We start from the raw sequence: 25,711 nt of genomic DNA on the forward strand, positions 1-25,711 counted from the left end.
TATACGAAAATGGATAGATATTTCAAATTCCAAGGAAAATGAATTTCAAACTCAGAATTCTTTCATAATTTAAGTAAAATAGTACATTAGATACAACTTTAGATGTGAATTTTCTTTGCTTTCTTTCTTTCTTCCTTTGTGTGTGTGTGTGTGTGTGTGTGTGTGTGTGTGTGTGAGAGAGAGAGAGAGAGAGAGAGAGAGAGAGAGAGAGAGAGAGAGATTGATTGATTGATTCTGTGGATTGAATCAGGTTGTTTTACCTCTGAGCCACATCCCCCAGCCTTTTTTATTTTATTTTTGAGACAGGGTCTCACTCAATTGCCCAGGCTGACCTCCAACTTGCATTCCACCCATCTCAGCCTCCTGAGTTGCTGGATTACAAGTGTGCACCACTGTGCCCAGTTAGATGTGCATTTTCAAAAACTCCAACACTCTTTGCATCTCTTTGCAAGGAAGCCTCAGGGGGATGCTCTCTACTAACATCAGAGAGTAAATGAGGAAAGAAGTGGATGCAGTTTCTCTCATTCTCATTAGGTCCAGCTATTAAATGGCTTTCCATGCATAGTTCACCTATTAGTATGTTGAATGGTCTTGGGAGAAGGCAGAAACAATAACACTATAGTAGGCTGTATTTATAACTAGATACATGGACCCAGATACTTATAAAGCAAAGAGGTTTATTGAGTTCACAGTTTTAGAACTTGAAAATTCAAGATGGGACAGCCCCATCAGTTTAACCTCTGGTGAGGGACTAATGGCAGATGGCATCACAGAAGAAGTGCATGTGAGAGGGAGAGGGCACATCAGAAAGCTGCAGGCCACCATGATGGGGAGGCACTGCGCTCATATTTTGTGACAACTCACTCCAGGAGAACAGCATTCCCTTCAAGGCATCACCACCATGACTTAAGGGCCTCACACCAGGACTCACCTCCTTTTTGTTGGGGGTATTGGAGGTTGAACTCAGGAGCTCTCTAGCACTAAGCTAAATCTCTAGCCCTTTATATTTTGAGAGAGGGTCTCACTAAGTTGCCGAGGCTGGCCTCAAAATGTGACCCTCCTGCTTCTGCTTCCAGAGTAGCTGGAATTAGAGGCATGTGCCATTCCTCCCAGTTTAGGCCACACCACTTAATATCACCACAGAGTACCAGGATTTCAGCACATAAGTTTGGGATAGACTGTATCCATAGCAAATACCTCCCCACCATGCGTACTGCAAAATTTTGGCCTCTCTTATAGCCAGGACTTGTAGCCTGACCCAATTGATGAGATGTGTCTGTGTCACATTAAGACAGTGAACAGGGCTGAGGAGGGTGATCTATCCTTGGCTCTGGAGTGGCAGCATTGACACACTGCAAGGCTGAGATCCTGGCACAGAAGTGCCAGGGGTACAAACTGGAATCCAGAATCTGTATGAAATAGCAGCAGTTTTGCCTTGCACAGTGGTGTCCACTCAGTGCACCTCAGTCCTATGTCTTCTTGTTGCACTTTGTGTTTTTCCTGGACTTGGCAATTCTCCCAACTTTTTATTTACTTTGTATTCATTTTACTAATTATGATTTTTTCCTTATACTCTTTTATTTTGTGTGGGGGAGGGGGTCACTCAACCACATACCTACCACTTTTTGTATTTTATATAGAGACTGGACTCTCTGAGTTACTTGGCATCTCACCAAAGCTGAGGCTGGCTTTGAACTCACCATCTTCCTGCCAAAGCCTCCTGAGCCTCTAGGATTACAGGCTGGCACCACTTTGCCCAGGTCTTCCACATACTCTTCAACAGGATCATAATTTTTTTTTTTATAATGCAGCAGATATTTCATCATCTTTGAACTCCTTCCCTGTTTAATGAGTGAAAGTCCACTTTTGTTTTTATTCTTCCAGTGTTGGGGATTGAACTCAGGGACACTGTATCACTGAGCTCCATCTTAGCACTTATTACTTCTGTAATTTTGAGACAGGATCCCCCTGTATTGCTAAGGCTATATTCAAACTTGTGATCCTCCTTCCTTAGCTTCCCCAGTAGCTGAGATTTCAGGTGTCTACCATTGTGCCCAACTGTTACCACTTGATTCTTGGTTGCAAATAAAGCTGCTGACTTGGGCCTGGGAAGTAGCTCAGCCTCACATGCATGAGACCACAAAACACAAGGCCTTGTGTTTAAGAATAATAGTACATCTAGCCTAGATATATCTTTTAGGGGGGCCCTGGACTATTTCTTTCTCCTGACTTGTACTTCAGGTCAAGAAGTTGGTAAGGACAGCAGAAGTACAGCCTGCTGGGACATCTGCTCCTCTGCTTGTTGAAGTAGAGGATTCAGGTGTATTGGGCTTGTGGGGCAGAGTTCTTTCTTCCACTGGTTAATCTCTCCCCTGTCTGCTTTTGCTTGGGGTTTTGCTGTCTTCTCCTGCTTCCATCCTGAACCCCCTTTCTTCCACTTCTCTTACTGAAGCAAAAGCCATCTTCCTTGTAGAGGAAAAAACAGGCCAAGTCTGACCCCTGCCTAAAATCCTCTCATGGGATCCTGTTGCAGTTATAGCAAAGCCTGGAATCCTGGCTGTGGCACCAGGGCCCTGCAGGATCACACGCTTGCTGTCATCTCCCCGTTCCTAGTCACCTGTCTTGGGGCCTTTGCACTTCCATCCTGCTGCCTGGAACCCTATGGTTATTCCCATGCCTTGGGTCTTTGTTAGCTTGTCTCTCATCAGGGCCTCACCTATTCAGTGTAACCTCCCCTGATGACCGTCTCCTGCCCACCCTTTCTCTTTTCCACATTCTAGGCATTTTCTTCTTTGAAATCATCTTGTTTATTCATTTCCTTCCTTTTAAATTTTGTCTGTTTCTATTAGATTACAACTTCTCTAGGAGAAGGGGTGGTGCCTGTGCAGTGCCTAGTGGGAAACTAGAAGGTGCTCACAGAAATGCCTGCTGAAGAACTGGGCCAAGGAGGGGGCCTCCTCCATCCCGCTACTCCTAGGATCTCCAGGAGTCTGAGTGGTTGAAGGGTCTTCGTGCTTTTTCTGGTAGACAGAGCCAGATGGCAGTTTCTGGGACCTTCCTGGTGAGTGTCTAGGAGTTCTGCAGGGAACTGGGCCCCCAGGCACAGCACCTTCTGACCTGAAATGCCCACTCACTTGTCCACAGAGGTTGGACCATGGGAAAAGTGTCAATTTCAGTTAGGAAGGGCATCTTTATATTGAACCCAGGTCAAGGAGCCGAGCCAAGAAACTGCTGGCTCAGCATGGTGCAACAGGCTGGCCTCTGCGATCATTGGTCACATACCTCACAAGTACCTCTGCAGGGTTTTCTCTTTCTCCTTGGTTGAGGAGGCTGTTGGTCTTGTATCCGCCCAGCTTGGGTTTGGGGTAGACACTTGGACTGTGTGCGTTTCTGCCTTCTCGAGGTTTCTGTGACTGAGGCCCCTTTTCTCAGGTTAGTTGGGTTGTGAATTCTGGCTCTGGTATCCAGAAGGGAGATGATATCTTGTCATTGGGTTCAGACTCATAGGCATGGTTCCTGTGCTTGAGCAGCTCATGGATACTCCATAGGCGACGTGTAGGGAACATGGCACACATCGCCTAGGGTTCCCTCAGGGAGATGTTTGTCACACAAATGGGCAGGACACATCTTAACTTCTTTCTCTCAGTGCCTGTCCACTATGCCTGGAGTGACTCATGTTTCCCCTGGATCTCCATTGCCCAGGACGTGTAACAGAAGGTCCCAAAGCCTGTCTTTACATCAGCAGAAGCTGGGCAGCGCTCCCTGGTCAGTTAGTCACATTTGAAATGGCCAGAGAAAAGCAGTAGAGTCTACCAGACTGGGAAGATTCTGGCCCAGGGCCCTGGCAGAGGTGTAGGATAAAGAAAGGGAATCCTTCAGTTATCCTGGGCTCAGCCAGGCCACCAGCCAGTGGGGCAATCAGCCTAGAGGGGCAGTCAATGGTTGCAGCTTCAGCTGGAGGAAGGATCTTCAGTTGTGGGTTATGTCCCTACTTGCCCTCCCTCAGAAGGCACAGAAGCATTCCTGCTCCTGGCAGTGAGGCCCATGGGCCACAGTGTGTTCCTTAAGATGTTTGTGGAAATTACTTTGCTGCCTCTGCAGGGCCCAGATCAGACCCCCACATGTTCCTTAGCCTTGGGCTAGGAAAGAACAGCCAACAGGGACACTCCAGGACACTGGAAGGGATGACAGGGTTCCCTGAGATGGAGACCCACAGAATCTCTGCTGTCCTTCAGCTGCCTTTTTGGACCTAGTGGCCAAGAGGTGAGAGGAACTGAGTCTGTGCTGTGCTACTTCCCTGATGCTCTCTGAATGTCAGGCTTGGACAGAACAGTCAGCTTGGGAAGGCAGAGGCCTGGGAGGGAGGGATTGCTAAAGTTTCATCCTGGAATGATGCCACCCTTGCTCCTGGGGTGCCCCTGGCCTTCTTTGACCCTCTGTCTAGGCCATATCACCCACTCCCATGAGGCTCCATTTGTCACATGCTGGCCCCAGATTAAATCTCTGCAACCCCACAGATGGCTCCCATGGGTTCTGGAAAGGGTCACTGGGCCTCTGACAGGTGCACACCTTTCTTTACTGGTGTCAATCAGCAGTTCAGATTTCATCTGTCTGAGATGGACCACCTGTTGCCTCATCACCAGGGCTCTGTATCACACTCTGCTTCCTTGGGCATCCAATGACCACCAGCCCTGCAGACTCCCAGGCCCAAACCTGTGGCTATCCATGACTCCTCTCCACCTGAACCCTTTCCTCTTGGGAGCATGTTGGATTCTGCTTGATATTCAGTGCTAGGTCAAGAAAACTCACTGATGCTCACCCACTGCCTCCTTGAATTGATTCTCATCAGTCCCTCCATAGCACTGCCAGTGGCTTTGTCTTGGATGAAAGTCACATCCCATCATTGATTTTCCAAAAAACCCTCCTAGGTCACCCATCTCACTAAGAGCAGAAATCCAGGTGCTGCCCTGTTTTCCAGGATGCGTAGGATTCGGATCCTCATGACCTTGACCCCCATCTCCACCACGTCTCCCCTCCACTCTCTGGCCCTCACTCCAGGTCCTCTCCATGGGGGTCTTTCCTAGCCTACTACATGTGGTGCCCCTTCCCACCAGCTACTCTCCATAACAGCGTCATGTGGCACTGTCCTCCCCTACATTTGGGCCATGTGTTGGCACTCTGCTTCCCTGCCAATGTACTTGTGGACCAGTGACTCCCTGTGGAGTGTGAGCTCTGTCAGGGCCATCACCACCTTATTCCCAGCTCCTCCTGCAATGCCTAGTACTTAATCCAGCTTTATACTTACTAGTGGAATTAAGGAATATATCCAAGACTGAGTGATACATATAAAATAAAAAATCCAGTAATGCATGAATGCAAGTTATGAGATGAAACTTAAAGATAGCCATGAGTTCTTGAATTCACAAATCAGGCAATTGTTCCTGGACAGGCGTACAGAACGTGGCTTACTTTGAAAAATGCCAGGAGGGCTGGCAGCAAGCTCAGTGATGCGGTCAGCAAGAAAGTTTTCTGGAGACTAGGGAGGGGTTGTGGCACACTTTTAGACTCTGCAGGAGCTTGGTACCTGAAACATTCTTCTATGATTTGTCCCTACAGGCCTCTCTCCAGCCACACATTGCCACTACCTTTCCCTGTTCTCATTTTGAAACTGTTTCCAGACACTTTGGGCAAAGTTTGGAATTCTGAGCTAACCAGATGCTCTAGATGGGGTCTTCCATCAGTGACAGTGGTCAGGCGGACTGCCTGTTTGCCTCTAGATGGCAGTACAGAGGACACAGGTTGGCTCACAGAGACAGGGCACCTTCCAAGCAAAGGACTTTCTAGACACTAGAAACTTCCAAAAAGGAAACGTGGCTGCACTCATGGAAAGATACAGCAAGTGGCAGAAAACCCAACTGAAACTTCTCTGGAGAGAAGAGAGAGTGAGACAGGAAAGGAAAAGGACAAGCTACAGACATGGCCAGGTCCAGGGACTCAGTGACATCCTCGTGCCCATGCTTGTGTTCTCCATTTCCATTTGGAGTTCTGCTTTCCTATGTTGGTCTCTTCTCAGTTTCTGCCCTTAAGGGCAGTGGACAGTTCCTAGAAGCTTCATGTCAATAGTATATCTTTTTTGCTACTCCAGAAGGAAGTCTGGACATTGAAACCTAGTCAATTGGCTTGATATTCACATGCCCTTCCTGGGATTATTGGAGCCAGGGAGGCGACATCCAGGGATGGGTTGGGCCTGAGTTCCATTCCTGTGTGCCATCTGACCCACAGTTGAGTGGAAACTTTGACTTCTGTTTGGCTGGGCCTGTGTCTCATGCCAACTTAGTAGCTAGGATTGAAGTAAGCCCATCTGAACCATGTGGACCAAGGGTGTGAGGCACTTGTGAAAAGTCTCCAGATAGAAAACCAAAATGCTTTCAACACCCAGAAGCCCCTCAGGCCCTCAGGCTGGGGTAACTCTGCTGCCAAGATAGATGAGTGGTTCTCCCTTGTCATTCTCCATGTGGTTGAAATCGTGAGCACCTGGTTTTGGTTCCAGGATCCTTTTGTTCCCCCTTCTGTCAATGAGATTCATTTACATTGTGGCATTGTGTGTGCCTTTGCAGAATATTCATCCTCCCTGTGATATAACATTATACTTGGAAAGAATAACCGCAGTTTATTTCCCCACACTACTGCTGATGGATGTGAGTTTGTCAGCCTGTCCCAAGCAGTGATGTCACAGTCACTCTCACGTGTCTCTGGGCCCATCTGTTGAGGAGTGGATGTGTTAGTGCAGGATACAGGTGTGTTCACGTTTCATAGATTCTGCCAGAGTTTTCCAAGGTGGTTATATCAGTTTTCATTCTTGGACAGTTCTGAAGTCCCTGAATTTGCTGACATCTGTGAGAGAGAGAGTGATGGGTCTGGGTTTTGTCCAGAGCAGAGGGTTGAGCTTTTTGGCTGATGAACTCTGAGTCCTGGGAACAGAGAGAGGGAAGGAGATCTGGCTTTCTCCTGTCCTGTCTCCTGTTCACTCTCTATCCTGCACAAGCCTTCATGGGTCTTCCACTTTTTCACTTTCCGTGGAATTATTTCCCTGCCACCTAGCTGGGGAAGTATGGTTGAAGACTTCATTTACAGGGTGCTGAGGGCAGGGGAGCAGGAGTGCATTTTCTCAGAACCCAGGCCTTTTGTTCAGAGTTCCTGGTAGGTCTTCCCTTGTGTGCTCATCTTGGCCTTACCAGATTAGGTGACCCAGTGTATCCCACTGACTACCCACTTGGCCAAAGAACATATGGCATCATAGACAGATTCTCCAGGATTCCTGATAGTCCCCCAGGTTTTGAATAATAAAGGAATCTTTGGCTTGGCCATTCTAAGAAAGAGGAACCTCAAATAGGATGTGGTTTTACAATCCAAGGAATCATCTGCCAGCAGCAGTGCCCTGGGATGACAAGGTAATGTGTGAATCACACTGCTCCAAGCCACTTGCGCATCCCACCAGGGATGCCTGGCCCCAGCTGGCACTGCCACCAGAGAATATCACTCTTAAATTAAACATGTCTGTAGCTGGGTACCACTACACATGCTTGTCATCCCCACTACTCAGGAGGCTGAGGCAGGAGGATCACAAGATTGCATTCAACCTGGGCTACATAGTGAAGCACTCTCTCAAAACAAATGAAAACTGAATGTCCTTTCAACTACTTTCAAAAGTCACTTAAATACAGGAGCTGTGATGTTACAATAGGTAGGGAAGTTGCATGGGATTGCTTTCCTTTTTTTTTGTAGTGCTGGGGATGGAACCCAGAGTCTTGTGCATGCTAATTATGTCTCATACTGAGTGACCTCCTCCAAAAACATTGATATATTTTATTGCATTAATAATAAAAACTTTTATCTACCAAAAAGAGATCATATACCAAAAGAAAAGATGACTCAGAAGGAAGAAAACATTTCCACTTCATTTAATCCACAAGGAAATAGAATGTAGAATATATAGATTCTATAAAGTAATAAGAATAAGATAAATAACCCCATAGGACACATGCCAAGGTTACAAGTAGGATTTCTGCAAAAGCTAAACATTTTGTGAATTATCAGCGAAAAGCAATTTAAGCAAAGTAAACCAATTTCATACCCATCAGATTGGCAAAAATGAGTAAGGTTGACAATAGCAAATGCTGAGGGTAATTTGGAGATCAAGCATGAGCTCACGATGGGCAGCACCACATTGAGGAAAACATGGGGGTACTTGAGCAAGTGAATGATGGATTTATACCTATCATAGGTTTCACTACATGGAACTCTTGGTCACTTGAAATGTAGATAGTGCACAATTGAGGAATGAACTTCAAACCTTTCTGTTTGTTTGGGAGGCAGCTCAGTAGTAGAGCAATTGTTTCACATGCACAAGGCCCTGGGTGCCATCCTCAGAATTGCACCTCATCCCACGCCCAAAATAACCCACAGTTTATTTAATTTACATTAATTGAAATTTAGAAATTGATACCAGGTCTTTATCAGAAAAGCTTTATTTGTTTGGGACAACTTGGGTTGGTGAATATTTTTAACCTATAAATAGTGTGAAAATTGAGTAGACAAAATAATTCTTGTGGTATTTGTTTGGGTTGGGCTGGGGATAGAACCCAGGGCCTTGAACATGTTAGGTAAGTGCTCTGACACTGAGCTAAACCACCATCCAAGGCCAGTTATTTCTGATTAAAATCTGAAAGTGAAATGGCAGAAAACAAAAAGAAAAAGAAAAGCTGGCAATGAAATAAGCATAAACTATACGAAATATTTCAAAGGATCAATACTAAAAATAGTTGGAATATCTCTAGTATGTTTTCCCTGTGTTGATTTCATGCCAACATGATGATAATTTGGATACATTGGATTAAATAAAATGCATTCTGAACCTTAATTTTACCCGTCTTTTCCCTTTTAATGTGTATATTTTTCCTTGACACAAAACATGAGGTTCAGATACTGCTCTTGGACCAGCCTCCTCTCTGCTCCCAGGTGCAGGATATGAACCCAGTATAGGAATATACATTGTAGCATCTTTTGTAACAACTAAGGAAAATAGAAACAAACCTTCCCAGTTTATCACCATGCTCAGGGCAAATACAAGGTGCTTTCTTTATACAGTGAAACACCTTGCAGGAGTTAAAATGAATGTACTATTGCTACATGTATTCATCCATGTGGATGGATCTAAGGAACATAAATTGAGTAGCCAAAGCAGGTTGCAGAAGATTCACTAGTTTAGGAAGGTTTAAGGCATTCAAAAATATTAGGACTTCTTTGTGGATACAAATTAGTAGTAAAAACACTTATGGAGGCTATAGATAAACAGATTCCAGATGGTGGTGACCTGGAGGGGGAAGCTGGGAGTGAGGGAAGTAAGGGGCTGATCTGGTTCTGGAGTGTATGGAAGACAAAATTTCTCTGTAATGTTTTGTTATGTATGTGGTGGGGGCAGGTTTGGGGCTCAGTTCAATCAATATATCTCACCAAATCTTACACACACACACACACACACACACACACACACACACACACACTCTGGGGTGCACACCTGTTACTCCAATTGCTTGGGAAGCTGAGACAGGAGGATTTCAAGTTCAAAGAGAGCTTCAGAAACTTATCAAGGCCCTAAATACCTCATGGAGACCTTGTGTCTAAATAAAATACAAATATAGGCTGGGAATGGGGCTCGGTAGTTACATTACCTTGGGTTCTATCCCTGTGGAGGAAAAAATCAATAAAAAGGATGGGGGATATAGTTCAGTGTTAGAGTGTCCCTGGCTTAAATTCCCAGTGTCAAAAATAAAAAATACAAATTTTGTCCAGTCATAGCCTTTGGCCTTTCTCGAATCCTGAGTTGTACACCCAGCCACATTGCCATTTGTCCTTGCCAGGTGGTGGCCATGATAGTGTTTCCATGATGCATAATTTCCAGAGGAAAATTACTTGGTCTATGGCTCTGGGCCCACTGTGAGGGAGGCAGATGTTTCCACAATGGTGAGAGGCAGCCGAGTGCAGACAGTTATCTGGGGCAGTAGGAGCAGCAGCTACCTGGGCAGTGGGGGCCCTGTGGGAGGAGAACACCATGTGCCCACCTGGGAGCCCTCAGCCCTGAGCCTCACATTGCCTGAGGCCCCCATACACTACTCTCAAGGACTGTCTGCCTTTGCTTCCTTTACATGTCACGTGGCCACAGAGAAATAACAAAGCAGAATGCCCCTGGGGATTGACTGTCTCATGGAATTCTGGACCAAGGAGGAGAAGAATCAGAGTGTGGTGGTTGACTTCCTTCTACCCACAGGGATCTACCTGAGCTTCCCTGTGTCCTGCAATGCCAACCTCAGCACCATCAAGCAGGTACTGCCTGGTCTCCTGTCAGACCTGGGAGCTCAAAAAGACAGAGACGTTGTTCCTCACACTTGAGAACCTCAGATATAAATTTTGAAAAATATACAATATCAAGAACTTGTATAAAATGGGTGGTTAAACTCCACTTACTATCCAAATTCAGCTTACCCCATGGCAATGTGTTCCCATCCCTAGTTTCAGCTTACCCCATGGCAATGTGTTCCCCTCCCTAGTTACCAGAGGGCCAGCTACTAGCCTCAGTTGCCCTTAAGCCTCCAGTGCTGGAATGGAACTTTGAAAGTTTGACTCACATTATGCTGTCTGTCACTTTAGTGACCACAGTCTGCTCCCAGCCACATAAGGGCCTTGCAGGAATTTGTCTTTAAAACTGTTGCCAACATAGTGCCCATCATCCTTGGAAAGGGTCCTCAGGTTCATTGAATAAATTTCAGGATGAATTACTGAGTCAAAGCAATGAACATCTGCTTTGGTAGAAGCTGTCCTGTGACTTTCAATGGGGTTGTGCCACTTACAAACTCGGGTTTAATGGGTCATGCCTTGGACTGCCTGAGAGCAAGAATTTATTTCACAATTTTAAAAGCTATTATTGAGAACAAGAAAAAAATGATAGAAGCAATGGACCACACTTGAGGGATTTTTTTTTAATATCCTGGAAATTTTCTCTCTGCCTTCCTTCCATTCTTCCTTAAATTTTTCTACTTCAAAAGTAGCTGTGTGTATCCCCAAATGCTCTGGTGGCTGAGTCAGGAGGATTGTAAGTTCAAAGCCATCCTCAACAACGTAGTGAGATTCGAAGCAATTGAGAACATGTCACTAAATAAAATACAAAAAAGGGCTGAGGGTATGGCTCTGTAGTTCAGTGTCCCTGAGTTCAATAATAATATTGGCCCATAAAATTTTGGAAAATAAGAATGAGAAGGAAGTGACCTGCCTGTGATCCTGCCATAGAAGACAACCACAGGCACGACCTTAGCCATTTCCTGTTTTCTAACCACATTCTAACTAAATTCTGATTATGAACTTTCATGACTTGTTTTTCTGAGTGACCACAGTAACATCTTGTTCATATTCTAGTTCCTGTGAACATCATCATATGGTTCACTTGATGTGCTTACAGAACTTCAAACAGTGTGCCTAAAGTTGAAACACTACAGTAGCAGACTTGTCCCTGGGGTCCCATCTCTCACTTCATTGTGGTTTTGGTTTCTTCATATTTTTATTGATATGAAGCTTTGAGGGCTATGTGTTATGTGTCACAGTGGTTCAGCTCTGCCAGGGCTCAAGGCCACCATTGCCTTGGTGGGGTGAAAGCAGCCCTAGATAATGTGTCTAAGGCAGGCGTGGCTGCTCAGTCCCCAATCTCCACACATCAAGTCCTTCACAGAGCACAGAGGCAGGAAGCTTGCTGACTAGCTGGTTGGTCCCAAGGGCCAAAGGGTTCCTAGGAAGTAATGTTGGGGTCTCTCTTTGCCCTCTATGTGGCTCATCCAGAGTGGGATGCCCAGAGTAGAGGCCTCTGCCTGCCTTCCAGCAGCTGTCATGGCCAGCAAGGCTGACCATAACCATTCCTCCCAGATGCTATGGCACGAAGCCCAGAATGAGCCCCTCTTCCACATGCTCAGTGACCCCAAGGCCTACATGTTCACCTGTGTCAACCAGACCGCAGAGCAGCAGGAGCTAGAGGATGAGCAGCAGCGGCTGTGTGATGTCCGGCCCTTCCTGCCCATGCTGCGCCTGGTGACCCTCGAGGGTGACCGTATGGAGAAGCTCATCAACTCACAGATCAGCCTCCTCATCGGCAAAGGTAGGGTTCACAGATCAGCCCCCACCTTGGCAAGGTAGGGCACACCTGGGTGGCTGGTGCCACATGCACCTGCACTGAGCCTGCTCCTGCCCTACAGGCCTCCACGAGTTCGACTGCCTGCAAGACCCAGAAGTGAATGACTTCTGCACTAAGATGCGCCAGTTCAGCGAAGAGGCGGCTGCCCACCGGCAGCAGCTGGGCTGGGAGGCCTGGCTGCAATACAGTTTTCCCCTTCAGCTGGAGCCCTCAACCAGGAGCTGGGGGGACAGCAACACCTCTCAAATCTCCAACCCAGACCTGCTGGTCAATGTCAAATTTGAGGGCAGCAGGGTGAGCCCATAGCCCATGTCCTAGGGAGACTGTCCCAGCTGTGGCACATGGGCTGCTGTGCCCATGGGGACCTTCCACTGATAAGACACTCCAGTGTCCCAGGCCCCCAAATTTCCCTTCACTCACTGGCATCACATGGCATTTTCCAGGTATGCAGGCATCCCACCAGGTAAGCTCACCAAGGCTGAATTGGTCCCTTATTCACTGGACAAGTATTTCCTGGGTGTCTGCTGTTACTTTACCAGTGAATGACCCAGGCCCTGCCCTTGTAGGGCTCACACTTGGGGATACCCAATAAAGGCAGGCATGTGGCCTTGCCCCTTTTCCCCAGAAGCCTATGGGCCTGAGAGCAGCATGCCAACCCTCCCTCCTCCCCACAGGAGAGCTTCACCATCCAGGTGTCCACCAAGGATGTGCCCCTAGTGCTGATGGCCTGTGCCCTCCAGAAGAAGGCCAAGATGTACCAGAACCTCACAATGGAGCAGCCTTTGGACTATGTGCTGCAGGTGAATGGGCGGCATGAGTACCTCTATGGCAGCTACCTGCTCTGTCAGTTCAAGGTGAGGCCTGCAAAGAGCCCTCTGCACTCTGGGATCCCTACCACTCTAGAAGGGGCCAGTATAGGAGTGAGAGAGCAAGACTGTGGGTCTCTCTTGGTTCCAGGGAATGGATATACCACCCATTGACAGTTCAATCTTACACTCTCATCTCAGTACATATGCAGCTGCCTGCACAGTGGACAGGCCCCCCACCTGACCATGGTGCACTCCTCTTCCATCCTTGCCATGAGGGATGAGCAGAGCAAACTGACCCCTCAGGTCCAGAAACCACACACCAAAACGCCCCCCATTCCCATGAAGAAGGTGAGATGATGTCCTCCCTTTTCTTACCATCTTTCTCTTCCTACCTCCTTTTGGCCAATCCTAGAGCCTCTTGGGCAGCACCAGGGCTAGGTGTTGATCCAGGGGACTTTGGATGGTGCAGTCCTTTTGGAGAGTCAGGGCCTTGAGCTGACACCCAGGGTAGGGTCCTGTCTGAGCTACTGCGATCCCAGATTGCCTACTTCTCTGCAGATCTCAGGGGGGCTGGAGCCCCTGGGCCCCTGTGTGGCAGATTGGTAAAGGATGGTGTTGGTGACAGGTTTCTGAACCTTGCCATAAATTTGGGACCCTCTCCCCCTCTCCCCAGCCTTTCAGTAGCCAGGGGAATGAGCTGGGATTTAAGCCCCTCTCCTCTCCTCTCTAGCCTTCCTCTGTGTCCCTGTGGTCACTGGGGCAGCCTTTCTGCATTGAGCTCATCCAGGGCAGCAGAATCAATGCTGATGAGCAGATGAAGGTAGGGGCTCGGGTACCAGGTGAGTGGACAGGTGTTTTTTGTGTGTGTTTGTTTTTTTCACAAACAGGGTGTGCTGTAGCCTGGAGAGGCAGCAGAGAAAGAAGAGTGGGAGGGTGTCACACAAAAGTCACCTGGGCACATTACTCATTATCTCTGCCTGGATTGGCTGTGAACCACATCCAAACAATAAGAGGGGAGGGGAGCAGGCCAGCAGGCCAGGGAGGCCAATTAATGGAAACCTGGGCCAAGCAACTTGTGGGTATTTGACTTTGGTGGAGCTTGTGGAATCAGACACAGCCCATTGAAGTAGGAGGCCCAGTCAGAGATGGGTAAGGCACCATAGAAGCTGGCTGCAGCTGGGCTGAGGTGCTTCCAGGGGTTACCAACCCAGGGGTGCCCAGAGTCTGGGGGACACTGCACATGGTTCCCCCTGGAAGCTGAGCCCCGATGGGCTTGGGGAACAGTGCCCTGTTGTCTCTTCAAAAAGCACTTTCATGGCTCCTCTGCACTTAGAACCACCTGCAGAGGTGGATTTATTGTCCCACTTCTGGGAGGTGATACCTGTCTGGGTCCACAGAGCGTAGCATGTCTTGTCTGGGTCTCTTTTTTTTTTGGCATTACTTTACAATCTGGGAAGGGGGTTGTGTCTGCAGGAGTCATGGAGGATTGGGTGGGAGCTGCTCTGGGGATGGGCTGGCGGGTTGGAACTGCAACAGATGCACTGGAGACTGGAGGCACATGGGGCTCAGAAGATGCTAGGCATGAAGGTAGCCAGAGCTGTTAGAAGCAGAAGGGACCCTGGAACTTCTGAACCCTGATGAGGAAACTGAGGTTCTGAGTTGACCCACAGAGTCAAGTGGACTGAGACTGGCTTGCCCCAGCGCATCCTGGGGTACCAATGCCGCAAGACACCTGTACCACTGAGCTCTCAGCCTACACTCTGCTGGACCACTCTCAATGCAAGAAGTAGATTTGGACCCCTGTGTAAATGGGGACCTTCAAGGAGAGGATTGGAACTTTAGATGGGGTGGGGCCTTCACTCCCTCATCCATGCCCTGTACCCCTTCCCCAGCTGGTGGTGCAGGCCGGGCTCTTCCATGGCAATGAGATGCTGTGCAAGACAATGTCCAGCTTGGAGGTGAGAGTGTGCTCAGAGCCCATGTGGAAGCAGCATCTGGAGTTTGACATCCACATCTGTGACCTGCTGCGCATGGCCCGGCTCTGCTTTGCACTCTATGCAGTGATGGAGAAGGCCAAGAAGGTGCACTCTAGCAAGAAAAAAACCAAGAAGGAGGTGGGTTGGGCTGACTGGGAGAGGCCCAGGCCTCAGACACCCAGTGAAACCCCTTACTGGGGCCTCTTGCCATCCTGCTCCCACAGGCAGGCACCCTGAGAACAGGTTCCTGGGAGAGCCTGGGGACCCCAGTCTCTCTGCCTGCCCTAGTCTGGCTCCTTCGTCTGGCTTCCTGTGCTGCCTGAGTAACAGCTCATGAGTTGCCTGACTTGAAATATCAAGCCCAGACCTGTGGTCCTTAGGGGTCCTGGAGGCAGCTCCCTTGGTGGAAGGACAGTGTTCTCAGGGGGACAGAAATGATGAGTGAGTGGCTACCTGGGGAGAGTGTGGCTGGGCCCCAAGTCAGTAGACCCAGGATGTGACTTGCCCCTTGTCCTGGGCCAGCTATGGGACTGGTGAGCTTATTTAAGTGTCTCTGGATGCTGGGTGTGAAGATGCAGGCAGCCAGGAATAGATCTTTCTGGCTTAATTATTGAAACTCTGATAGGAAAGAGATAGCAGGTCCTTCTCCTCCTCCTGGGTCTACCTTGGAGACCTTCCATGCAGTCTGGATCTTCTCTCCTGGTTGGCCTGGAGACTGGTTCCATTCTGCATATGAACAAGAAGAGGCTCACTCTGATCTGTAGTATCCTTCTCCAGGACTGCCCAATCGCCTGGGCCAACCTCATGCTGTTTGACTACAAGGACCAGCTCAAGACTGGGGAGCTCTGCCTCTATATGTGGCCCTCTGTCCCAGGTGGACCCAGGCCCAGCAGGGAGAGGCTCTTGGAGGGTAAGGCATCCAGAACTGGTTCCCCTACAACTACATCTCTCCCTGCCTTCAGATGAGAAAGGAGACCTGCTGAACCCCATGGGTACCGTGCATAGCAATCCCAACACAGAGAGTGCTGTCACCCTGGTCATCTACCTGCCCGAGGTGGCCCCTCACTCTGTGTACTACCCTGCCCTGGAGAAGGTCAGTGAGGTCCTTCTTGGAAGCTGAGCACTAACCAGGAGCTTTCCTGGAGCTCCTCAGACAGGGTCCCTGGCCACCCCAGGCTTTGCCCATTGCTGGGGGCTGGGTCATCATGCTGATTTGAGGCCTTCCAGTAGCTATGTGGCCTACCAGGGGATGTTGGTGATGTCTGATGACATTTTGCTGTCACAGCCGATGGGAGAGGTACTACTGGCCTGAGGCAGGCTGAGCCTGGAGATGCTACTGAATGCCCAGCAGTATGCAGGAGGGCTCCCACCAGCAAGAGTGGTTGGCAGTAGTGCTGAGGTGCAGATGCCCTGCCTAGAGCCCTGCCAGTGCTGGACCAGGCCTGGGGAGCTCACAGCAGGTACACTTGTTGCAGATTCTAGAGCTGGGATGTCACGAGGAGCATGGGCCTACCACCAAGGAGGAGGTGAGCTGGGGTGCTGGTGGGGCATGGAGCCAGGTGCTGGGCTGGAGGCCTCAGTCTGCCTGTGCCCCTTAGAAGCTGCAGCTGCAGGGAATCCTGGAGCAGCGGGGGTCGGGAGAGCTGTATGAGCATGAGAAGGACCTGGTGTGGAAGATGCGGCATGAAGTGCAGGAGCACTTCCCAGAGGCTCTGGCCCACCTGCTGCTCGTGACCAAGTGGAACAAGCACGAGGATGTGGCCCAGGTGGGTGGAGAGGGGCACCAGGGGCACAGCTGGAGTAGAGAGATAGCAGTGGACCCTCCACCACCTGACTGCAAAGCGTCCTCCAGATGCTCTACCTGCTGTGCTCCTGGCCCGAGCTTCCTGTCCTGAATGCCCTGGAGCTGCTGGACTTCAGCTTCCCCAACTGCCACATGGGCTCCTTTGCCATCAGGTCCCTGCAGAAACTGACGTGAGTCCCAGCTGGGCACTGAGGCCCACAGGCTGCCAGCTCCTCACTAAGACAGCTTGCCCTGGCAACCTGGAAGTGGGTGCTGGGTGGAGATGAGCTTAGGCTGGCCTCACCCTCTTTCCAGTCACCTGCCAGCTGGAGACCTCTGTCCTGAGTTTCAGAACCCCAGACTCAACCAGCCTTCCTCCCCTACAGAGACGATGAGCTTCTCCAGTGCTTGCTGCAGCTGGTGCAGGTCCTCAAGTACAAGTCCTACCTGGACTGCGAACTGACCCAATTCTTGTTGGACCGGGCTCTGGCCAACCGAAAGATTGGCCACTTCCTATTCTGGCATCTTCGGTAGCTGGATGCACCCCTGCTGATTCCTTGGGAACCTAGAAAAGCCATGGGGGATGAGGGTCTCCTGGCCTGCTGACCTCATGTTTACTGGGCTGGGGAGGGTCTATGTGCCACTCCTGGCCATTCTCAGCCCCATCTTCTCCCTCCAGCTCTGAGATGCATGTGCTGTCCGTGGCCTTGCGTTTTGGCCTCATCATGGAGGCCTACTTCAGGGGCAGCACCCACCACATGAAGGTGCTGATGAAGCAGGTGAGGCTCAGAGTGCCTGTGCCTGAGGCAGGCTCCCCTTCCAGTCCCCTTCACAGTCATACTCCTGGTTCTGGCTCAGGCTCATGTGCACTGCTGCTACTCCATTCTGCCCACCAGGCAGAAGCACTGAGCAAGCTGAAGGCCCTGAGCAACTTTGTGAAGGTGAGCTCCCAGAAGACCACCAAGCCCCAAACTAAGGAGCTGATGCACTTGTACATGCGCCAGGATACTTATCTAGAAGCCCTTTCACACTTGCAGTCCCCATTGGACCCCAGCACGATGCTGGCAGAAGTCTGGTGAGCCCCAGGCCTAGCCCCACCTGCAGCCAGGCCCTAAGCCCCCTCCCCCGCCCTAAGCCCCCAACCGCCCAGGCCAACACTGCCCTCTGCCTGCAGTGTGGAAAGGTGCACCTTCATGGTCTCCAAGATGAAACCCCTGTGGATCATGTACAGCAGTGAGGAGGCAGGCAGTGGTGACAGCGTTGGCATCATCTTTAAGAACGGGGATGGTGAGCCAGGCTGGGCAGGGGACATGCTGAGGCCTTGGCCTTCTCACCTAGGCCCATACTGTTCTGTGGTAGGGCCCCAGGGGGTTCCCTGAGAAGACAGAGCTCAGGGAACCCCCTGAGCCTTGCATGGGTTTATAGCCCACTAGAAACTCCTGCCCTTCCAGACCTCCGCCAGGACATGCTGACTCTGCAGATGATCCAGCTCATGGACGCCCTGTGGAAGCAGGAGGGCCTGGACCTAAGGTGGGGCCTCTATCCATCACCTGTTTTTTGGGTCTGTAACAGGCCTCAGAACCTGCTCCTGGAGGAGTTCCTGGTCTAAACTGACACCTCCATGTTGGCTGTGAGAGCGGCTGTTCTCACAAGAGGGGTACGGCAGCTGGAGGGGTTTGGGTAAGGCCATTCCTGGTGCTCAGCTCCTATTTCCTGGCTTCCTACCCCTTGGGGAACAGTGCCACCTTCTTCCAAGCCCACTGACTCATTCTCTTCAGAGCAAACATGAGCCCAGCCAAGGTGTGCTCTGCAACTTGGGTGCCAGTTCTGTGTCTCTGAGGCACCTTCCTCAGAGCCCCACACCCCGACTGGCATCCTTAAGAATTAGAGCAGCGTTCCCTGTGGTTTTGTTTGGTGCCTCAATTTCCTGGGGGTTCCAGTAGCTCCAGAGAATGTCCTTAACCATAGTGTCTGCCTGTGCCTCTTCTCATGTGCTAGGATGACCCCCTATGGCTGCCTTCCCACTGGTGATTGCATGGGCCTCATTGAGGCGGTGCAGCATTCGGACACCATTGCCAACATCCAGCTGAACCAGAGCAACCTGGCTGCCATGGCTGCCTTCAACAAGGATGCCCTGCTCAACTGGCTCAAGTCCAAGAACCCTGGGTAGGCTTTCTTATTCCTGGGAGAGGCTCGATAGAGTGAAAGGTGAGGAAAGGCCTGCGACAGTTTCCATGGCTGCTTGGCTCAGCTGAGTACTGGCCCACATCTGATTTGGGGCAGGACAGAGAAGGTCACTTTTCCCAGGTGTCCATTTTTCATGGCTGTGTTATGCTACTCAACTCGTTGGGCATTAAAACCACCACTGTGTTTAGTCACAAATATGTAGCTTGAGTGGGTTTTGCTGTGGTTTGAAATAGCTGGTGCTATGGCTAGCATCTGTGATATTGCCTGAGCCCAGAGCATCTACCAAGGGCCCAGTCACACACCTAGGCACTTGGCTGTCAGTTGTGCCTCTTTATGCAGCCTCTCTTCATCTAACACATAGTCCTTGTCTTCTCTGAATGGTATTGTGTGGAAGAAGGGGGCAATTTCAAGCTGGGCATGGTGACCTATGCTCCAGAATAATGCCCTCCTTGTTGATTAACATAAGGCCAGATTCACGAGGAGGGAAAATATAAGGAGCTCTGGTTTTCAATCTTCCCCACCCAGAGAAGCCCTCGATCGAGCCATTGAGGAGTTCACCCTCTCTTGTGCTGGCTGCTGTGTGGCCACATATGTGCTGGGCATCGGTGACCGGCACAGTGACAACATCATGATCCGTGAGAATGGGCAGGTAAGAGGCACTGTATTCAGCTGCCCAGTGAGCTTGTCCTACATGCCTGGCCCAGGGGCCTCTCTGCCCTGCCCACAGCTACCAGAAGAGTGCCCCAAGTCCTGCTGACTTCCTCTAAACAGAACCTCTCTTTGTGATGCCTGTTCAGTAGCTGCCCTTCATTCCACTCAGCTATTTCATATTGACTTTGGCCACTTTCTGGGGAATTTCAAGACCAAGTTTGGAATCAACCGTGAGCGAGTCCCATTCATCCTCACCCATGACTTTGTCCACGTGATTCAGCAGGGAAAGACTAGTAATAATGAGAAGTTTGAAAGGTGAGGGTGCCCAGGGCCCCAGTGAGGGGACAGTGTCCAGCCAGGGGCAGGGATGGGGACATAGCCCTCAGGCTAACTCCTGCCTCCATCCTGGGGGTGCTGCCTTCTCTGCAGGTGTACCCCAATCCCAGAGTACCCTGTTGGGCAGTGCAAACAGGAGGTCCATGGGAGTTGTAGGAGGCAGGTCCAGGCAGGGGCATTGGTTAGAGGATCTGGGTACACCCATAATACGACCAGGGGCAGACACTCAGGGGCAGGTGCTGGCTGGATGCAGAACCCCTGCTTGTTTGGGGCTGGGGGTGGCAGGGAGGACCCAGGGCTTTATGTATTTCCTCCACCTCTGCAGGTTTCGAGGCTACTGTGAACAGGCCTACAGCATTCTGCGGCACCATGGGCTCCTCTTCCTCCAACTCTTTGCTCTGATGCAGGCAGCAGGCCTGCCTGAGCTCAGCTCCTCCAAAGACATCCAGTATTTGAAGGTATGCCAGCACAGGGCCACACCAGACTAGAGGCCAGGGTCCACCACAAACTTCCCAAAGCCTGCCTGAACCTCTACAGCTGCGGAGGAGCCAGCCTGCCATATGTATAGTATAATAAATGAGCTTGGCTGAGCTCATCCTGGTCAGAGTGCATCTTGCCTGAACAGCTCGGGGACCTAGGAGATTCACCTCACAGATGGGGGCCCTCATGCCATCCCAGGCCCAGCATTGCAGTATGATGAGAAGTGGCCAGAATGTTGCACTCCCTGGGCCTACTCCCGCCCAATTGAAGGTGAACTGTGATCTTGTTTGGCCATCCCATGTGTCCTCAGTGTCTTTCATGAATGAGATAAAGTCTCTTGTAGGTGTGCAAGACACTTTCCATTCCTGTCTTTTCAGTTGGTGAGAGGCCGAGTAGGAGGGGTATATTCCCTAAAGCTTCTCCTGCCCTTCTCTCAGCTAAGATGAGGCCGCCTGACCTTCTGCTTGCAGTTCTTTTTTTTTTTAAGAGAGAGTGAGAGAGGAGAGAGAGAGGAGAGAGAGAGAGAGAGGAGAGAGAGAGAGAGAGAGAGAGATAATTTTTTTTAATATTTATTTTTTAGTTCTCTGTGGACACAACATCTTTGTTGGTATGTGGTGCTGAGGATCGAACCCTGGCCGCATGCATGCCAGGCGAGCGTGCTACCGCTTGAGCCACATCCCCAGCCCCTGCTTGCAGTTCTTTTAGGAAGGAATTTCAACAACCCGAGGGGGCAGGAGTACAGGGAAGCAGAAGGGATTGCAGATGAAGCAGGGTCAGGACCCCTGAATGTTGATGCAGTTGTGATGATTATCTCCCAGGACACCCTGGCGCTGGGGAAGACGGAGGAGGGGCTGAAGCACTTCCGGGTGAAGTTCAATGAAGCCCTGAGGGAGAGCTGGAAGACCAAAGTGAACTGGCTGGCACACAACCTGACCAAAGACAACTGGCAATAGTGGACACCTCTGAGCCGCCACAGGCTGACAAACCTGTTCTGAGGACAGCTACCCTGGGTTGTCCTAGATGGGGCCTCACACCTGACCTGCACCTCATGGGAAAGAACAACACAATTGCCTTTTGTTTACACTAGTTATTTAGAGAGACAGGAAATATTTCAATATGATGGGGGAATGTGATGGACATTATTATCCAAAGTAGATGTACAAAGACACAAATTGGTGTAAATATACTTTGTATACAACAAGAGATATGAAAAATTGTGTTTTATTTGTGTAATAAGAATTGTAATATATTCTGCTGTCATATAAAAAAAAAAACTAGTATAAAAACCAAACTACCAGGGCTGGTGTTGTAAGCTCAGTAGTAGAGTGCTTGCCTTGCACGTGTGAGGCGCGGTTTCAATCTTCAGCACCACATAAAAATAAATTAAAAATAAAGGTATTTGTCCAATTACAAGTGAAAAATAACAAAAAGAACAAAACACCATAAATGCAAACGCACCCAAGTGCAGAGGAGGGGTTCTGCACTGTGTCCACGCACTGTGAGTTGGGCACCTTGAGGTTGTACCTTGCTCTTGTCTTAGGATGGGCATTCCAGGTCTTCCAGCTGATGGATCTTGCCCAGCAAAGACTGACCTCCTCTTGGGGAAGCCTTGTTCCAAGGCTCCCCACCTAGCAGTTACTTGGCCTCCTGTCCACTTAGGACACCTCAATCCCCAGATCAACTTCTGCCACCTGTGTGGCCCGCCCTGCATGTTCTCCATTGACCAAGTCCTGGGCAGCTCCCAAAGAAGCCAGAGTACCCTCCAGACACAGGGATGCTTACTCTTCACTACTAAAGTGACTCTCAGGTAGAGGATGCCCTCAACTCTTTCACCTTCAGGTAAGAAAATAATAACACTCTATTTACTGAACTTCTGCAGCTGCAGAGGAGCCTGCCTCCCCTATGTGTAGTATAAAAAATGAGCTTGGCAGAGCTCCTCCTGGTCAGGGTGAAAGGTCAGAGAGGGTCTGTGTGGTGATGTGTGAACAGGCTCCCTGCTCTGGAAGGTTTAAGGGAGGGATGGGGCTTGATGTCCCCCAGGGCTCACCTTTGAGGAACCATCTGGGAATAATCTTGGGCCACGTGAGGTGGGGTCTTTCTCTCTGAGGGCACTTACTCTGAGATAGTCCAAGTTTGGCCTCAGTAATCCCAAAGGGCTGCACAAGAGAAACTGTCCCCACTGCAGGTTCCTGTGCCTCTTTCAGCTTTCTGAAGCCCGCTGTAGTGAAGCATCCAGGACTTGGGCTTTTAGAAACCCACAGTGGGATAGGGCCAGAGCCCAGTCATAGAGCATGTGCTGAGTATGCATGAGGACCTGGGTTTGATCTCTAGCAGTGTAAACAAAAAAATATGAAGAAGCTCCTGATAATCCTGATGCACATTTAGCTCACTCAGGACCTTCTGGGCTCACTGATGATCTCTCAGGTGTCTCCCAATACTTGGCAGAGCCAGCAGACTCTGGCCCTTAGCAGCAGAGGTGCACAGCTTAAAAGGAATTCCAGATGCCAGCTCTCTGCATTTTCAATAGCTGTTGGGCCACCAGAGCACCTGTCTCATCTGCAGTAGCCAGAGATGACACTTTTGTTCCCAAATAAATGCTAAATTTAATCAGGCCACCTGCCTCCTTTACAGTATGAAAAACCACACACATGTCTATGTATTATGCTTCAAGGCATGGGCTACAGACCTTGCACAACCTCAGCGATTTCTGGGTGTATCATCTGTTGCCCAGTGAGAACAGCTTCTATTTGTTTTCAATTATTTCATGTTGCAAGTTAAATATCACTGATGTGGGTTGAGTCTGCAGTCTTTTGTCACAAGTCAGAAAGGCAAGTGGAAAGAAATTAAAGCCTTTCTATGGTCTTATGTTCTTGGCTCAAAAGGAAAACAAAGTTTAAACAAGGCAGTAAACAGGCATCACTCCAGCTGGAGTTAGAAACAGAACTTTACTGTAGTGTACACACTTTCCCACCTAGCATCAACGCATGCATTTGGGCAGGAACATCAAGGCACTACAGAACATATGAGGACATTCCCCTCTGTTAGCTTTTACCACTGTCTAGACAGCATCTACACAGACTGCATGTGGATGGGCAGCCACACAACAGCACAGCCATCCTTAAGACTGGCAGTAAGGACACAGGGGCAGTGTGCTGGATGATCCCCAGGTTTACATGAAGAGCAAAGTTCTTTGTGGCTCTATCCCCAACTTCTTTCTCTCCTTGCCCTTCCCATGGATCAGAGCAGCAGAACTCCTGGCTACTGGAGTGAGGATCTGACCCCAATGCACGGGCATTCTGCAGAAGCAACCCACAGGGGCTGGGGTGGGGTAGATGCAGACTGTTTTGGAACATTGTAGCACTCTGACTTCCTCCATTATGAGTGAAGATCCCTCAAGAAACCACTGCTATCTCCAAAACCATGTGGTCAAGTGATCTGCATCACAGCTTTCAATTTCAATGAAGTGTAGAGAACTTCACCAGCAGAAAAATGTACATCTATGAAGCCTCAGTACAGGAACACAAAGCCTGGGTGACAGAAAAGGAAGCTTCTGTTCCTGAAAGGAGTGCATGGGAAGCCAGGGACCCCACAACTCCCATCCCCAACATAATGCTAGAAGTCTGCAGAACCCCAAAGATGAAGACACATTTCTAGACTTCAAACACAAACCACTACTCTGGTCCCAAACAGCACATCAAATCCTACATAGCCTTATGCCTAGACCAGAGTGAGTAGGCCTCCCCTCCTAGTTTCCCGAGGGAGAGGGAACAGAAGCAGAGTCACTGCACTTGGCATCCTAGTCCTGAGTACACTAGCACAAAGGACACAGAGAATCACAATGTATTTACAAAGCATTAAAAAGTCAGTTGATCATCTACATATTAACCCCATTCTACCATTGTAAAAGCACTAGTTTGGAAAAAATAAATAAAGACCTTCAAAAAGAAAAAGAAAAAAATGATTACCAATTTTTACTCTCTGTCAGCTCAGCTTGTCTAGTCACTGAAACTTTTCTGGAGGTGCAAGAGGTGGGCAACTCACTGGATGGCAGAATCCTGGACTGCTGCAGCCCCTGAGCTGGCAGGACATGGCAGGGAGGAAGAGTCAGCTCCTGGCTTTTGGGAAAAAGTGATCCAGCAGGGCTGGGCAGATGGTGGGAGCCTACAGTTCCACACACTTGGCATGGGAGGATAATTAGCAATGGGGGTTTTCAGACCTGCTGGCTGAAGAGATTTTTTACATGGAGGACATGCTGACTGGGAGACGGGTAGCATTCTGAGGTGGGGATGCAAGAGTCCAGGTTGCATTCAGTAGCTGAGTGTGGAGCTTTCCCACGTCAGCTGCTGATGCTGGTTGGAGTTCTGGCTCTCCCCAGGGCCACCCTCCTTCTCCTCACAGCTCTCCCACTGGTTGATAGTGATGTCTTCCTCCTCCTCCTCTCCGGCCTCACATTGCTCTTCCTCTTTCTCCTCCTCCTCCTCACCACTGTGCTGGTCCCGGTAGGTCTGCAAAGAGAAGGATGTGTGAGTCCAGCTCATGGCCAAGTCATCCAGTGTCCACCTTCCAGGAGCAGCAGCAGAAGGGAGATGTCCCCCAGTGAGGGAGACTCTCCAGAGACAGGAGCCTAGGCCTCGCTGGAAGTGGCCTCTCCATGGAGTCCAGGCATGCAGAGAGCTCCAGGATGGGGATGCTCAGTTCCCTCCTTGGAGCACTGTCTCTGCATAAAGTGGGAGGAGCACCAGCCTGAAGCCAGCTCATCTCTGCACTTACACTTACTAGGTTGTATGAACTTCAGTAAGGCCTCACTGAGCCTCAGATTACCCCCCTGGATTTGAGGATCCTAGCTCACCAAGTTGTGTGGTTATAAGGTGGAGGCACATGGACATGGAGGAGCCTGGCCTATAGTACTCTGCAGCCTGGGGACTTGTCTGCTCCTACCTCCTTTTGGAGTTCATGGTGATGGTCAAGGCAGAGTCATTGCCATCCACCTCATTCTCCTTCCCTATGTCCTGGTCCCATGAGGTTCACTGATGTGCAACCCAGATATGAAACACCCTCAGGATGATCATAAAGACCATGAAGTAGATGCAAACGACAATCACCATGGTGGCAGGATTCAGGATGACTGTCAAGGGAGAATAAAGGACAAACAGGGCTGCAGAAAGGTCACCCAGATTGAGGCTTCCCACCTGTCATTGGCTATCCTAGGTTGGCACACTCCACCTGACCTCAGAGATTAGAAAGCACCAGGAAG

The 25,711-nt window shown here is 49.8% G+C and overlaps 1 protein-coding gene across 1 annotated transcript; it reads left to right on the forward strand.

The window, feature by feature from the left end:
• The first annotated feature begins 83 nt into the window (after positions 1-83).
• Positions 84-21,768, forward strand: LOC144256266 (phosphatidylinositol 4,5-bisphosphate 3-kinase catalytic subunit delta isoform-like). The gene is made up of 23 exons (XM_077801374.1): positions 84-7,451; positions 10,223-10,383; positions 11,971-12,199; positions 12,297-12,529; positions 12,910-13,089; positions 13,243-13,392; positions 13,775-13,864; positions 14,937-15,158; positions 15,798-15,894; positions 15,983-16,113; positions 16,496-16,546; positions 16,619-16,786; positions 16,873-16,994; positions 17,190-17,333; positions 17,483-17,582; positions 17,700-17,878; positions 17,978-18,090; positions 18,255-18,333; positions 18,802-18,969; positions 19,516-19,639; positions 19,811-19,956; positions 20,303-20,435; positions 21,276-21,768. Exons 2-23 carry the CDS (start codon positions 10,240-10,242, stop codon positions 21,408-21,410), a joined length of 3,138 nt encoding a protein of 1,045 aa, XP_077657500.1. The 5' UTR covers positions 84-7,451; positions 10,223-10,239; the 3' UTR covers positions 21,411-21,768.
• The last annotated feature ends 3,943 nt before the right edge of the window (positions 21,769-25,711 follow it).

Source organism: Urocitellus parryii, chromosome 7 (assembly GCF_045843805.1).
Source record: "Urocitellus parryii isolate mUroPar1 chromosome 7, mUroPar1.hap1, whole genome shotgun sequence".
NCBI lineage: Eukaryota > Metazoa > Chordata > Mammalia > Rodentia > Sciuridae > Urocitellus > Urocitellus parryii.

Coding starts and splice junctions, on each gene's coding strand:
- LOC144256266 (XM_077801374.1), top strand. CDS start 10,240: ATGCCCCTGGGGATTGACTGTCTCATGGAATTCTGGACCAAGGAGGAG. Junction 13,393..13,774: donor CCCCCATTCCCATGAAGAAG/GTGAGATGATGT, acceptor TCTCCTCTCTAG/CCTTCCTCTGTGTCCCTGTG. Junction 16,114..16,495: donor ACTACCCTGCCCTGGAGAAG/GTCAGTGAGGTC, acceptor CACTTGTTGCAG/ATTCTAGAGCTGGGATGTCA.